This window comes from Pleurodeles waltl, chromosome 5 (assembly GCF_031143425.1).
Source record: "Pleurodeles waltl isolate 20211129_DDA chromosome 5, aPleWal1.hap1.20221129, whole genome shotgun sequence".
Lineage (NCBI taxonomy): Eukaryota > Metazoa > Chordata > Amphibia > Caudata > Salamandridae > Pleurodeles > Pleurodeles waltl.
The window spans coordinates 608914313-608931037 of NC_090444.1; the positions used below are offsets into that span (position 1 = coordinate 608914313).

Consider the following 16725-nt stretch of genomic DNA (forward strand, 5'->3'; position numbering starts at 1 on the left):
AATCGGTAATTTTATGACAAGACCGGAGGCTCCTGTCATGCAAATAGTCTTTTCTTTATTTTAATAGCAGCTCCAGTCAAGATCAACTACAAGTCCCATAAGGCAAACAACGAACAGCCAATGGGAAAATAAAAGTACTTTGTAGTAATGCACCAATCACTGCTGTATTCATGTAATAATACCCATCTTGACTGAAAACAGCCCTCTTTTCTTGCTGCTCCTCAGTCAAGATAAGTATTATTTTCTTCTTGTTTATTTACTGTATTAGCGCGTTTCATTCATGCGCTGGGTGTTTGCATATTTCAAATGTTTAATATGCCTGGTTGTCGGCTCGTCAGCCGCATTCTTTTAACAAAGCTTGCATCGGGCGCGCTCGGTAAACGGTCACTTTGACCGTTTTCTCTCTTCAGCACGCGTAGGCATTTTTAGCCTTCGCGCGTTGAGGAGACACTCGCGCATACCTCGGTCCGTATGCTGGAAGTCTCCTCCTGCGCTCCAGACCTCGGTTGTTGTGGTGCTCAATTGAACCCGGTCTCCTCACTTTTTGCTCTATGAGCTCCCGGCTCAGATTTTCAATAAACCCCGCCTGTAGGCAGAGCCGGACACCTCTTTTTCCTCTCTTTGAGAGAGGCTTAACCCTTGCCTGCCCTATACTAAGTTTGTTGATTTCAGCCATCACCATGGACAGCACTCATTCACACTTATCTCAAGAGGAGGAGGAAGACGTCCTGAAGGAGCATTTAAATGTTTTTATTCAGACTTCTGTGGATCAGGCTATGGCTGCCTCTAGGCAAAAACTTTCAAAAAATTTAGAGAACTCTGTGGTAAATATTGTGTCCAAGACCATGCTGGCCCATTCTGCGGGGGAAGGCAGAAAGCGTCAAATCCCTTCAAAAAATGTAAAAGCGACGCTAACTGGAAGTGACAGTGTTTCACACATGGCGGAGGACGTGGTTCCTCAAGGGCCTCCTAACAATGAAGGGTTAATAGCTAAGTCTGTACGGAAATGCATGGCTGAATCTAAACACATATCGTCCCCTATTAAAATAACAAAAATTTTGGACACAGATGACAAAATGAACGACCCTGACTCGGATGCGGATAGCTCCGACAAGGACGTTGGAGAGTTGTTCTCCCCTCCTCCACACAAAAAAGACAAACATTCCTCAGCGTCCAACACGATTCTTGATTCAGAAGGGGTTCCTATGTTTGACCCTTGTGATATTCAACACCCAAATTCCACAGAGTGGGTCCCCTCAGATCATGTGGCGGACTACGTGACTGCCAGACTCCGAACCCCCCTGGATAAATAGGTCCGGGCGAAACTGAAATCAGAGTGTCCCCGCCCTGCTTTGTCTTCAAAAAGAACAGCGACACAGGCGATTGACTCTTCACTCCTTACGTTTTTTACTAAATACGGCAAGGACCCCCGTAAAGGGGTAGGTAAAGCTTGGTCCACGTGCCAAGATAAACTTTTGGACATTGTGGTTCCCTTGACCCGCATATTTGATATGGCGGAATCAGCTCGGCTGGAACACGTGTCCATTGACCCAGAGGAACTCTCTCTATGGGCACAGCGTGCTGTTTGCCTGTTGGGGAATGCTAATTCTTCCATTACTCATGAACAGAGAAAAGGACTCCTACTCAAGCTGGACCCAAAACTGGCTAACTTAGCTGGTTCAGGTCCCGGTGTAAAAGCGGAAGGCTTGCTGTTTTGTGATTCGTTCATCAAGGAGCTCAACAAGTATGTGGCTACCTTCTCCTCGTTGGACAAGGCGCAGCAATCGTTAAAAAAGATGTTTGCTTCTCGGGTTTTCACCAGGGCCAGCAGAGGTAGGAACCGCTTTGCCAGCCGATCCTACGCCAACCAAGGTTCCCGCGGTCCCTATCATAACACTTCTCAAGACTACAGGCCTCAATTCTATCCCCAAAGAAGCAGGGGCTTCAGGGCTAAGGGAGGCTGTAACACCAGATACGCTGCACAAGCCGGTAAGTCAGACTACCTGTATTCCTGTGGTGGGGGGTCGCATTGCTCAATGTCTGTCAAAATGGGAAGATCTTACAAGAGATCCTTGGGTTTTAAATACAGTACAAGGTTATGTTATAGAACTCTTTTCAGAACCTTTTCAAGAGAATTTTCCTCCTCCTCCTCAATTTTCGCTTAAAATGACAAATTTAATTTTGTTAGAAGTCCTGTCTCTTTTGCAAAAACAGGCGATTATTCCTTGTTCACTAGATTCTTCAGGTTTCCTCAGCTCCGTTTTTCTAGTTCAGAAAAAGAACAAAAAGATGCGTCCAGTCATCAATCTGAAACAGTTCAATCAGTTTTTTCTATATCGTCACTTCAAGATGGAGACCATTCTTCATTTCAGAGTTACTCTACTACAAGGAGATTGGTTGGTAAGGTTGGATCTTCAGGATGCTTACCTTTCGGTCCCCATTCATCCCACTTCCCAGAAGTTTCTTCAATTCCACTGGACAGGTCAGTACTTTCGTTTCACTTCTCTTCCCTACGGCCTTTCCTCCGCCCCCTGGTGCTTCACAAAACTAATGAAGCCAGTGGCGGCTTTTCTCAGAGCTCGAGGCATCCGTCTAGTGATTTACTTAGACGACATTCTGATCATGAGTCAGATTCACTCCTTGCTACTGTCTCAGGTTCGCCTTGCTTGCACTCTGTTGGAGGATCTGGGTTTTATCGTAAATTACGAAAAATCTTCCTTGGATCCGGTTCAACAAATCGAGTTTCTAGGTTTTTTAGTAGATTCCGTATCAGCTACTCTCCTTCTACCGTCATCAAAGATCAAATCCATAAAGTCCGAAATTCTTCTGATCCTTCGCAGTTCTTGTATATCCCTCAGATCTTTAGCAAGGATTGTGGGTCGGCTTTCTTCCTCAATTCAAGTGATCTTTCCGGGTCCTGTGCATTATCGTGCGTTACAAAGGCTAAAAATTCGTCATATCCAAAAGGGTCTAGCTTATTCAGATGTTATAGCTCTAGACCAAGATTCAAGTGCAGAACTCCATTGGTGGATAGACCATTTAGACGCCTGGAACGGCAGGACTATCTTCGCATCAGCCCCAGATCTTGTAGTAGAGTCAGATGCAAGTCTGTCGGGTTGGGGAGCCCGGTGTGGTGCAACTTCGACTGGAGGCTCATGGTCTCTAGAGGAGTCAAAATTGCACATAATCTGTTTAGAGATGCTTGCCGGCTCCTTTGCAATCAGAAGCCTCGCAAGAGACAAGATTTCTTGTTCGGTTCTGCTCAGAATGGACAACATTTCAGCAGTGCGCTACATCAATCGGCTAGGAGGCACAAAATACAAACCTTTAGCGGAATTAGCGAAAGGGTTTTGGGAGTTCTGTCTTCAAAACAAAATCTCTGTTCAAGCTGAATATCTTCCGGGCAACCTCAATGTAGTAGCGGACTGGTACTCCCGTTTTTTTCGGGATTCCAGCGACTGGATGCTCAACCTTCAGGTGTTCAACGTCCTGCTCCACAAGTGGGGACCCTTCCATATAGATCTCTTTGCATCAAGTCTAAACGCTCAACTTCCACGATTTTTCAGCTGGCATCCGGACCCTCTAGCTCTAGCCTTCGATGCGTTTAATCAGGATTGGTCGTCTTCCCTCAATTAAGCCTTTCCTCCTTTTCCCTTGATTCCCAGAGTACTGGCACAAGTCAGACGTCAACGAGCTTCTATAGTCCTCATAGTCCCTTACTGGCACTCCCAGGTGTGGTTCCCTTCCCTCCTGGAACTGTCAATCGAAACCCCGATTCTGATATCCTCCTTTCCAGACCTTCTGACCAATCCCCAAGGCCTCCGTCACAGTCTAATTCTTCAAGAGTCCCTGATCTTATCGGCTTGGAAAATTTCGGGGGAATCCCAATCTAGCGTTTCTATTTCGGCAGAAGCTGCAACCTTCATTGACCGGGCTACAGCTCCTGGGACAAAGAAGGCTTATAGATCAGCTTGGTCTCTCTGTTGTTGCTGGTGTTTGGGAAGACAAGTTGATCCCTTTACAGCGGATGTGTCTTTGATGGTCAACTTTCTGGCGGTGGAAGCCAGTAAGGGTAAGTCCTTCCGTACTAATAATTTACATAGGTCGGCAATTTCTTCTGCTAACGATTACTTTCAAGGAAAGCCTATTGGTGAACACCCGTTGGTCTGCCGTCTGTTAAAGGGAGTAAAATGTTCTAATCCGCCAAAACCTAAATACAGTTCTTTATGGGATGTTAATGCAGTGCTAAAATTGTTTGTTTCTTGGCCTGACAATTCTTTGTTATCTTTAAAGCAGTTGTCATCTAAGCTGGCTATGCTGTTATGTTTAGTGTCTTTCAAACGGTTATCTGATGTTAGAGCTCTGGATGTTACTGCTCGCTATTTTACCCCCTCGGGAGTTCTGTTTAATGTGTTGAGAAGTACAAAAACTAACCTCGCTTCAGTTTTTTACCCCTTTTTTCCCGATCATCCCAAACTTTGTGTGGGTCAATGTTTAAAAGTTTATGAACAACGGACAGCCGATCTGAGAAACTCCTCATCTACCCAATTGTTAATCTCCTTTAGGAAACCTTACAATCCTGTGTCTTCTCCTACTTTGGCCCGCTGGGTCCGCTGAGTCATGTCTTTAGCTGGTATTGATACCTCTGCTTTCGGAGCGCATTCAGCTAGAGGAGCCATGGCGTCCAAAGCTTTTTGGGCCGGTTCTCGTTCAGAGGATATTCTCAGGTCGGCTGACTGGTCTAATGATAATGTCTTTAAAGTATTTTATTGTAAACCAGTTCAACATGCCTCTTTAAATGTCATTGATTTGCTTTAAAATTGCATAATAGGAGCCTCCGGTCTTGTCATAAAATGTAGATTTTCCTAGTAACTTATGAAGGAAAGTCTTCATTTTATTAAAGATACGGAGGCGAGTATTATCCCGCCGCTACAAATTCTAACTCTGTGATTTTGTTACCCTCCCTTTTAGCTTCTACTTCAACACAGCAAACCTCTTTATAGAGATTCTTTATGTACGGTGTTCTCTCCGGTGTTTCCTTTCAAGGACTGTCAAGGGACGGATCGTCAAAACCTGCCGGTCTTCCTCCAGAGACTTTTTTTCTATTTTCAAGAAGTTTTATCGCTCTGTTTGGCATTTTGTATTTGTAATGTTACTATACCATTGTTTACTTCTCAATGAGTTTCGCACAAGAAAAGAGGGCTGTTTACAGTCAAGATGGGTATTATTACATGGATACAGCAGTGATTGGTGCATTACTACGAACTACTTTTATTTTCCCATTGGCTGTTTGTTGTTTGCCTTATGGGACTTGTAGTTGATCTTGACTGGAGCTGCTATTAAAATAAAGAAAAGACTATTTGCATAATACTCGCCTGTGTCTCTAATAAAATTAAGACTTTCCTTCATAAGTTACTAGGAAAATCTACATTGTGCATGCCAGTTACGTTTCTATACAGTGTCGCCCTGTTTTACATCTTAGTCTCTACTACTGTACATAAAGCTTTCGATGTGGCCTATTTCATGCTAAGCTGGCACCTTGAATCAGCCTAATGTAAGCCAATTTAGATTATATCATGTATTTGTTTATATTGGAACGAAAAGACGTGTAATGTCTGACTGATAAAGTCACTTTCATAAATGTCCGAGTTATCAATAATGAAAAGAAACAGACTTAAAGTGAAGGAATTCATAACCGTGAAAAAGCTGGGTGACACTCACTCGCCATTGAAACAGAAAACGGACAACGCGAATCATATCACGTATGAGAGCTGCCACCCTTAAGAGGTGCATATTGTCACTCATCGGAACGGCTGAAACACGTTAAGTGCAAGTCAATATGAAAGGAACCAATGCGTGATGAAAGGCGAGTTGATTTTATTTTCCCCTTCACATAGATCAATGGAGGGATAGTGTATGGTAAAATAATCTATCTCTTTGTAACCAATCATTTAAAATGCTATACTGCATATGCTGTGGGTCTCATCCTCCAAAATATCTTTAGACGCCCTTATAAAGCCAAACTATATTGTCGCTACGTGGAGATGAGAATGCAGGCGGAAGAAGAGAGCAACAGAGACCCGCCCCTGTTCTGACGTCACTGGGAGACGCAGCGACAGAGCCAGGGAGGGAGACGAGCCCCCAGCTGCAGAGAGGGGCTGTGGAGCCCGAGGACATCATGCAGCCCCCTGCCTACCCCCCTCACAACGGGGACTTTACCTTTGTGTCATCAGCAGAGGCTGCAGGTGAGGACAGCTCAGTACCTACCACCTGGGATCAGTTTCCAACCAGTCAGTTGTGCGAGAGCCAGCGCCTCCGGCCCTTTGCCTGTGTTTTTAAGAACTCCTTTGTACCATTAATGTTTTACATTTCTCTCTGTTTCTTGCTTGTAAGAGTCATGTTAACCCATTTATGGGCGGAACGAGAGGAGTGCGGCCTGCACTTTCCTTTCCGAAACATAACTGGTGTGTGACTAGGTTTGTTACAATACGGCGATGTCTTTGGGGGACTGTCAGTGATTGCAACGCAATAGTTAGTTCTAGTTGGGTGCGTTGTGCCAACTAGTCTTTCTGACAGACAGCAAAGCCCTATCAACTTTAATGTCATCTTTTTCTCCGTTTATTTATACATATAAGCAATGCAGGCGAGCTGTACTCCACTACTTGCTTACTAATGACGTGGTATACTATCGTTTGGAAATACCTGGTGCGAATGGCTCATTTTCCACGTCTCCTAAATCCTTTCATGCTAAACAGTCGGGGGCTAGATCAGGGGGGTCGTAGTCGTAGTGCGTAAAAGGTATGAGAACTGTAATGTGGATTACGACCAGGGGGGTTGAAGGAGGGGCGGCTCAGTTTGTTTGAGAGGAGATTAGAGATGTGGCTAAAATAGCAAAATACACTAATTATTTGAGTGAGAGTACTTTTTTTTTCTAACTGTCGCATCTAGATTTTTCAATTCTATCACAGGACCGGAGGCGAGGATTATGCAAATCTTTCTTCACTCTTTATTCAACAGCAAGTTCAAAGTTAAACAAAACATGAACAGAAAAACTACAAGTTCCATGAGCCCGCCGCCATGGTAACGAGTATCCAATGAGGTGCCCTCCTTCACGTCAGTATAAATGGCCCGAGACACGTCACACTTCCTCTTTCTTCACTGCTCAGATAAGTGCCTTTTCTGCCTCCGTTGGGAGTTTGTTTTCCTAAACTTGGCGCGCTGCCGCTCAATTGTTTTGCGGGGCTTTCTGTTGTTGTAGCAGCTTTCTCGCCACGAGCGGTCCGGAACGGACGGGCCGCTCGAGCGTTTAATTTCCTTTCGGCCCTCGGCGTGTTAATACACGTCGGGCCCACCAGAGGGAGCGCGCGCTGTGTTCTTCGTACTCGAAGAGCGTGCATCTTTTCAGCGCGTGGCTCGCGCTTCGCGTTTGCTTTTTTTAGGGAAACCTGTTTTGTCCAGGGGGTTAGGTTCCTGCCTTTCACCCAGACAAGCAGGGTTCAATTTCCAGGCCTGCCAGATGACACACTCAGTCTCTTAGCAGGCATATCTGCATTAATCACTTTGCTTTTCTTCCCAGGATTGAGGGTTTCTCCTCTATTGCATGTTTGCCACCCTGGTGCATTTTTTCTCTTCCCTACCCTGACACCCGTTTGGGTAAGAATTACCCCATTAGGGAAGGCATTACTTCTTGACTTACTATCAGTGACAGAGAGGGTAGGGATTTTACCCTATATATTGTATATTTTTTTGTTGGGTGTACACTCTGTCATAGTCCTCATTATGCATTCCTCCCAAGAGAATGAACCTTTTCCCAACATGTCCCCAGGTGAGGGTCCCTCTCACCGTACCCTTCCCCCCGGAGTGGACACTTTGTTTTCCCAGGCTATTTCTCACGCTTTGGCCCCTCTTAGGGATACTGTAGCTAAGCTTACTGAACAGGTGTCCAGAGGTACGGGCATGTTTGGTGTGACGGGAGCAGAGGGTGATTCCTCTACCCTTTCAGCCCCCAGGAAAATGCGCAAGCGCGACGCGGGGCACCTGGGGGATGGTGTATTTTCACCCAATCCCAAGAGTGCGCGCGCGCATAAGCGCGTACCCTCCCGGGAGGACCGTTTGCCCGGAGTACTGGGTGACAAGCTTCACCACCTATGGAACCCTGATCGGGGATCCCCCAAAGGCTTCATGGGAGGTTCAGATGAGGACTCATCATCTCTAGATGACGACTCGGGTCGCCCTTGGCGTCCGGGTGCTACCCTACCAGATCCTTCGGATCACGCCGATTCTGACTCCGATATGTTTGAGCCGGAGGGTATCTACCATCCGCGTTCCTCGGAGTGGCGTCCAGACCACAAGGTGGCTGAATATGTCGCCAGTAAAATTAGGCAACCTCTGGACAAAGAGGTGCGCGCTCGTCTACGGGCGGAGTGCCCACGCCCGTCTTTATCAGATAAGGTCGCTTTCACGCCAGTTATTGACCCAAAAATGTGTACGTTTTTTTCCAAGTACACCAAGGATCCCAAAAAAGGGATTGATCGCTCCTGGAGGGCATGCCAGGATAAACTTCTTGATGTGTTAGGTCCCCTCACACAAATTATTCAATTGGCGGAGCGGGCCAAGCAAGCAAACACTCCCCTTCAGACGGACGTCATAGCGGGATGGGCTCAGAGAGCTGTTTGTCTTCTGGGCAACGCGAACTGTGCCATCTCTGCAGAAAGACGCAGATCTTTATTGATCAAAATCGACCCCAAGTTAGGGGAACTGTCTAACTCGGAGGCAGGGGCTGTTGCCCAAGGCAATTTATTTGGCGATCCCTTTGTGAAAGAGTTGGGAAAATTTGTGACTACGTTTTCAGCTTTGGATAAAGCGCAATCTTCGATTAAGAAGGTTTTCCCCAACAAGGTTTTTGGCGGGGCCGGGCGAGGCAGGGGTCGCTCTTCCGGCCGTCCTTTCCAGCAAGGCCCCAGCTCCTTCCGCAACAACGGTTGGAGGGACGGCAGACAGGGAACCTTCTTCCCCAACAGAGGCAGGGGAAGAGGCAGAGGTTCCAGAAATGCACGAGGAGCATATAATGCCCCAGGAGGTCCCTCGGGTGAGGCTTATCCCTTTTTCCCCAACAAATTTTGGCGGGAGATTGAGGTTTTTCAGGGACAATTGGAGGCGCATTACCTCCGACGCATGGGTTCTGCAAACTGTCTCAGGTTTTCAAATAGAATTCTGGGGTACCCCATTTCAGGAGAAACTGCCTCAGCCCATCGCGTTCTCGGCAGACGACTCAGAACTCGTAGATTTAGAGGTTCAGGCCCTTCTTCACAAAGGTGCCATTTCCTTTACTGCCCTTCACCCCACAGGCTTCGTAAGCAACATCTTCTTGGTGGACAAGAAGGACAAAGGGTTTCGTCCCGTTATCAATCTTCGTGCTTTCAACGAGTGGGTGGTTTACAGACATTTCAAAATGGAGGGTATTCACATGCTCCGCGACCTCCTCTTACAAGAGGACTGGATGGTTCGTCTAGATCTCAAGGACGCGTACCTCACGGTCCCTATTTTTCCACCCCATCGCAGATTCCTGCAATTCTTATGGAACAACCAGGTGTTCGAATTCACCACACTCCCCTTCGGCCTGTCGTCGGCGCCGTGGTGCTTCACAAAACTTCTCAAACCAGTAGTGGAAACTCTGAGGTTACAAGGCATTCGCCTCATAATTTATCTGGACGACATCCTTTTGATGGATCAGTCCAGGTCTCGGTTGATGTTCAATCTGAACACAACTATTGCGCTTTTCCAGGACCTTGGTTTTGTGATCAACCAACAGAAGTCGCAACTTACTCCGACTCAATCGTTAGTCTTCCTAGGGTTTCTAGTGGATTCCCACTCAGCGTCTCTCAGTCTCCCGGCGACGAAGATTTCCAAGATAAAGAAGGAACTGAGAAAGGTCCTGCAACGGGACCAGATCTCTCTACGCCAGTTAGCCAGAGTAGTAGGCCTGCTTTCGTCTTCGATTCAAGCCATTTTTCCGGGTCCCCTACACTACAGAGCCCTGCAACGCTTGAAAGCGTTTCACCTTCGCCGAGGGGTGACGTACTCCGAGTTGATCTCCCTGTCTCAAGAGGCAAGGACGGAGTTGTGTTGGTGGCTGGACCACATGGAGGCATGGAATGGCAGGGCCATCTTTGGGGCGGCCCCGGATCTGGTGATCGAGTCAGATGCCAGTCGCCAGGGATGGGGGGCTCGTTGCGGGGACATCTCGTTGGGGGGACGCTGGACCCCGCAGGAACTAACCATGCATATCAACTGCCTGGAGCTCCTGGCGGGTTCTTTTGCAATCAAGTCCCTCACGAGAAACAAGGTCTCATGCGTAGTTCTACTACGGATGGACAACGTATCGGCAGTGCAATACATAAATCGTTTAGGGGGAACAAGATCAAGAGCCCTAGCGGGGCTAGCGATAGATTTTTGGCATTTTTGCCTTCAACACCAAATCTCAGTCACAGCGGAGTATCTTCCGGGAACCCAGAATGTGTGGGCAGACTGGAATTCTCGGTTTCTCCGGGATCCCAGCGATTGGCGACTACATTGCTCGGTTTTTCAGGCGATCATGGATCATTGGGGTCCCTGTTCAGTGGATCTCTTTGCGTCTCGTTGGAATGCCCAGCTTCCCCTATACTTCAGCTGGCGTCCGGATCCGGGAGCGATGGCAGTAGATGCGTTTCTCCAACATTGGGGCACTCTTCAGGGTTATGCTTTTCCCCCGTTTCTTCTTATCCCGCGGGTTGCTGCTCAAGTTCGCCGCCAAGAGGCGACGGTGATTCTAATAACCCCCTGGTGGAGATCACAGGCATGGTTCCCGACTCTGCTGGAACTCTCGTGCGAGTGTCCTCTTCGCCTCCCGAATTTTCCCTCGATACTCCTGGATCCGTCGGGGTTCTGCCACCCTCTAATCCTTCAAGGTCATCTTCCCCTCATAGCTTGGAAGATTTCCGGCATCATTGGCAAAACAACCGGCTTTCGCAGGAAGCTAATAACTTCATCGCACAGGCCTGGGCCCCTGGTACATGCAAACGATATAGATCAGCATGGAATAGGTGGTCTAGTTGGTGTGTGGGCAAACACTGCGATCCCATGGGGGCCAGCATTGCCGACATCATCAATTTCCTGGCGGAATTAGCTGCATCCGGCTTAGCGTATCGCACCATCAATTCTTTTCGCTCGGCCATCTCTGCGGGCCATCCTCCCCTGAATAATCTCCCGATTGGGGGGCATCCCTGGGTTTGTAAACTTCTTAGGGGTATTAGACTCTCCAGACCTCCACAACCTAGATATTCGGAGCTCTGGGATGTGAACTTGGTTCTTAATCTCTTATCCTCTTGGCGGGACAACCAATATTTGTCGATGAAGGAATTGTCGGCAAAATTAGCCATGCTTCTCTGCCTCATTTCCTGTAAGCGTGTGTCAGATATCAGAGCACTGGATGTTTCCGCTCGAGTCTTTACTCCAGAAGGAGTCACGTTTACTATTGCAAGGAGAACAAAGAATAATACCAGGTCGGTGTCCTATCCCGTTTTTCCTGATTCCCCGAGGCTATGTGTGGTTAGATGTCTCAAAGTCTATGAGGAAGTAACCAGTTCTTGTAGACCTCCAGGTGAGACTCAATTGTTGCTTTCTATTAAGAAGCCGTTTAGGGCGGTTTCTTCTCCCTCCATTGCCAGATGGATTCGGTGGATTCTCTCTGAGGCAGGTATAGATATTCGAGTTTTTGGGGCTCATTCTACTCGGGGAGCTATGGCTTCCAAAGCCATACAAGTGGGGGGCAGATTGGAGGACATCATGCATGCTGCTGATTGGTCTTCAGAGTCTACTTTTAAGACGTTTTACTTTAAACCAATTCACGACGCAGCCGCACTGGTGGTAAGTAAGCTTTGAACTTGCATAATCCTCGCCTCCGGTCCTGTGATAGAATACGAAATTTCCTAGCTATCGTGAAGGAAAGTTTCAATTCTATTAAGGACACGGAGGCGAGGATTATCCCACCCACATACATTTCGCGGATATGTTCCCTCCCGATTACATCTATCTGCGTAGCAAGGTGGTATACTTGCGTTTATGCCTTTGTTTATTGGTTATTCTGCTCATATTTTAATTTTTCAGGTAAACACTTGATTCAGATATATTTTCATTTATATGTGTTTTAGGGTTCATAACTTTGTTGCCTTTGGTAGGTTTCCTGTGTTCTATCGGACTTGCATCTAATTACACCTATTTTTTAGGTTCCGAAACTACGACCAATTGACTCTACCAGGATTCCTTCCGCAGTGAAGTCGAGGAAGTGTGACGTGTCTCGGGCCATTTATACTGACGTGAAGGAGGGCACCTCATTGGATACTCGTTACCATGGCGGCGGGCTCATGGAACTTGTAGTTTTTCTGTTCATGTTTTGTTTAACTTTGAACTTGCTGTTGAATAAAGAGTGAAGAAAGATTTGCATAATCCTCGCCTCCGTGTCCTTAATAGAATTGAAACTTTCCTTCACGATAGCTAGGAAATTTCGTATTCTATGTCAGGACCGGAGGCGAGGATTAGGCAGTTCTTTCTTCACTCTTTATTAAATAGCAAGTTCAAAGTTCAAACGAAAAACACATAACAACTACAAGTCCCATGAGTCTGTTTCTATAGCAACCACTGTCCAATGAGGCTTCGATCCGGTATAATGTATAAATGCCCTCGATCACGTCATTCTCCCTCTTTCTTCACTGCTCACAGTGACAGATAAGTGCCCTTTCTGCGTCTTGAGTGCTTTTGCCGTTATTTCTTGCTGTGTTTTTGCTTATTGGATTACGCTTGTGCACATTCGTTGATTCTGTGTGAAGTTTAGTTGTAGCAACGAGCGTTGCTAAGTCGCATTGGCTTAACGCAGTAGGCTTTTAGCCCGAGCACACTTTCGGCATGCAGTGACTTGTCGGGCCCGCTAGAGGGCACGCGTCTGTGCTAATTGCGCGTTCCTTGCGCTCACGTTGCTTTGCTAGGGGTCTTGTGATGAGCCTTGGCTCCATTTACCCCTCCCACTTACACCGGCGTTGGCAGTCAGTATATAACCCAAAGCGGGAAGAGCGCTCTCAGGCCATATTGGATGCAACCCTGTTTTTCTTCAGGTCCTATTTTCTCTTGTGGCTGTTTTGGTGACAGAAAAGTGAGGGGGGCTACCCTATTTATTCATTGAGTGTATCTTCTGTCCACTTGTCCCCTGAGTTGTGATGCAGCCTTCACAGGACCACGATTCTTTGTCCCTCACATCCCCTGGTGAGGGACCTTCTCACTGTGTACTACCCCCTGGGGTGGATGCGTTGCTTTTGCAGGCTATCACCCAAGCTCTAGCCCCTATCAAGGAGAGCGTGGCGCAGCTTGCGGAGCAAGTGTCTAAAGGGCTTGGCATGTTTGGGGCGACAGGTGTTGAGAGTATGGCAGCACCCAGGAAATCACGCAAGCGCGATGCAGGGCACCTTGAAGACGTTGAGCTTACCGCTGATGTCTCCAGTAAGAGTGCGCACGCGCATAAGCGCATAGCCTTCCAGGAGGGTTCTCTACCTGGCGTAATGGGTGAAAAGCTTCACCACCAGTTGGTCCTCGACGTGGGGTCACCTAAAGGCATCACAGGAGACTCAGATGGGGACTCCTCCTCGGTGGAGGACGAGGAATCTGGCTGCCTTGGGGCCTCTTTACCAGACCCACAGGATCTGGGGGACTCAGACTCTGATATGTTCGAGCCTTAGGGGATATACCACCCTCGTTCATCAGAGTGGCGGCCGGAACAGAAAGTGGCCGATTACGTAGCGAGCAAAATTCGGCAACCTCTAGGTAAGGAGATTCGGGCTCGCTTGAAGGCCAAATGTCCGCGTCCTACCTTGCCTGACAAGGTAGCTGCTACGCCAGATATTGACCACAAAATGTGTACCTTCTTCGCAAAGTACATTAAAGACCCCAAGAAGGTTATTGATCGGTCCTGGAGGGCGTGCCAGGACAAACTCCTGGACGTGTTGGGTCCCCTGACACAGATCATTCAACTGGTGGATTGTGCCAAGCAGTCGAATACGCCCCTACCGACGGACGTCATAGCTGGGTGGGCCCAGAGGGCAGTGTGTCTCCTGGGCAATGCCAATTGCGCCATTTCAACCATGAGGTGCCGGTCCTTGCTCATTAAAATAGACCCTAAATTGGGGGAATTGTCTTCCCCGGAGGCAGGGGCGGGTCGCCCAGGGCAACTTATTTGGTGATCCTTTTGTTAAGGAGTTAGGCAAATTCTCGGCACTCGACAAGGCGCAGTCTTCGATTAAGAAGATATTCCCGGGCAAGGTTTTTGGAGTGGCCGGACGAGGCAGGGTCGCTCATCCATCTGCCAGTATCAACAAGGCCCCGGTTCCTACAGGAACAATGGATGGCGAGACGGTCGCCAAGGAACCTTTTTCCCCAATAGAGGGAAGGGGAAGGGCAGAGCGAACAGGATCGCCTGGGGAGCAGCGAACACCCCAGGCAGGCCTTCGGGTAAGGATTATCCCTTCTTCCCCTCAAAAACTTGGAGGGAGGTTACGTTTTTTCAGACGCAATTGGGAGCTCCTAACCTCCGATGCTTGGGTGTTGCAGACAGTGTCTGGTTTTCACATCGAGTTTTTGGGAACTCCAATCCAGGAAAAACTTCCCACGCTTTTAGTTTTTTCAACAGCGGATTCCGCCCTAATAGATTCAGAGGTTCAGGAGCTCGTTCGCAAAGGAGCAAAATGCAACTCTGCTCTCCACCCCAGAGGTTTTGTGAGCAATCTTTTCCTGGTGGAGAAGAAGGACAAGGGGTTTCGACCGGTGATCAATCTCCGATCATTCAACAAATGGGTGATCTACAGACATTTAAAAATGCAGGGTATCCACATGCCCCGGGATATCCTGTTACAGGGAGATTGGATGGTCCGTCTGGACCTCAAGGATGCGTATCTCACAGTTCCAATTTTCCCTCCTCGTCACAGGTTCCTACAGTTTCTGTGGAAAGGTCAGGTGTTCGAGTTCACCTCTCTCCCATTCGGACTGTCGTCGGCTCCTTGGAGTTTTACCAAACTTCTCAAACCAATGGTGGAATTCCTCTGGGGGGGGGGGTCCGCCTCATCATTTACCTGGATGATCTCCTTCTGATGGATCAATCCAGGTCCCAACTTATATCCAATGCAAACACGACTATTGCACTCCTTCAGGACTTGGGGTTTGTGATCAACCCACAGAAATCGGAACTTCTGCCTTCGCAGTCGATGATTTTTCTGGGGTTTCTCATAGATTCCTAATTGGCATCTCTGTCCCCCGACTCCAAAGATCTCCAAGATCAAGAAGGAGTTAAGGAAAGTATTGAGTCGCGACAGGATCTCACTACAGCAGCTTGACAGAGTGGTGGGTCTGCTCTCCTATCAATTCAGGCCATTTTTCCAGGCCCTCTTCACTACAGGGCTCTCCAGCGCCTCAAAGCCCATCACCTTCGGCGCGGTCTGACATATTCCAAACTGGTCTCTCTCATTCCTGGAGGCGAGAACGGAGTTGCAGTGGTGGTGGCTAGACCACATGGAGGCTTGGAATGGCAGGGCCATTTTCGGGGCCTCTCCAGACTTGGTCATAGAGTCGGATGCCAATCGTCATGGATGGGGAGTTCGATGCGGGGACATCTTGTTCGGGGACGTTGCACCCCTCGGGAGCACAGCATACCCATCAATTGTCTGGAACTCCTCATGGGCTTGTTTTGCGATCCGGTCCCTGATTCGGGGCAGAATCTCCTGTGTTGTTTTTTTCCGAATGGACAACGTGTCAGAAGTGCAATATATAAACCGCCTTGGGGGCACTCGGTCGAAGGACCTGGTGGAGCTGGCGAAAGATTTTTGGCACTTTTGCCTCCAACATCAGACCTCTGTCACGGTGGAGTATCACCCAGGTTCCCATACCACTCTAGTGGACTGGAATTCCAGGTTCTTGTCGGACTCCAGCGATTGGCAGCTGGATCAGGTGATTTTTCAGGCGATCATGGAACGTTGGGGTCCTTGTTCACTGGACCTCTTTGCGTCCAGGTGGATCACCCATCTACCTCTGTACTTCAGCTGACGCCCGGATCCGGGGGCAGTGGCAGCGGATGCGTTTCTGCAGTACTGGGGACCACACCAGGGGTATGCGCCCCCCCCCCCCCCTTCCTTCTAATTCTGAGAGTATCAGCCCAAGTACGTCGCCAGGAAGCAACAGTGGTCTTAATAACCCCTCTGTGGAGATCCCAGGCATGGTTTCCATCCCTTTTGGAGCTCTTGTGCGACTTTCCAATCCGTCTTCCGGATTTCTCCTCAATTCTTCGGGATCCGACGGGACACTTCCATCCTCTGGTCCTTTAGGGATATCTATTGCTAGTGGCCTGGAGGATTTCAGGACTCGCTGGCAGGACTGCCGACTTTCACAAGAAGCTAAGAACTTCATTGCACAGGCCTGGGCTCCAGGGACAGGTAAGCGGTACAGGTCCGCATGGATTAGATGGACTCGCTGGTGTGTGGACAGGCATACCGATCCCATGGGGGCCCAAATTACGGATATCCTACATTTTCTGGCTGAACTAGCGGAAACTGGTTTGTCTTATTGTATGGTAAATTCCTTTAGATCGGCCATCTCGGCGGGTCACCCCCATCTCGATATCCACCCAGTGGGGGAGCACCTTGTGTGTGTAAACTT

The 16725-nt window shown here is 48.3% G+C and overlaps 1 protein-coding gene across 1 annotated transcript in view; it reads left to right on the forward strand.

The window, feature by feature from the left end:
• Positions 1-6029: 6029 nt before the first annotated feature.
• YIPF4 (Yip1 domain family member 4) overlaps positions 6030-16725 on the forward strand; it is a 165690-nt gene continuing 154994 nt past the window's right edge. Inside the window, exon 1 of the mRNA XM_069234454.1 lies at positions 6030-6245. Within this exon, the coding sequence (XP_069090555.1) occupies positions 6179-6245 (67 nt within the window). The 5' untranslated portion in view covers positions 6030-6178. The remainder of the gene's footprint in view (positions 6246-16725) is intronic.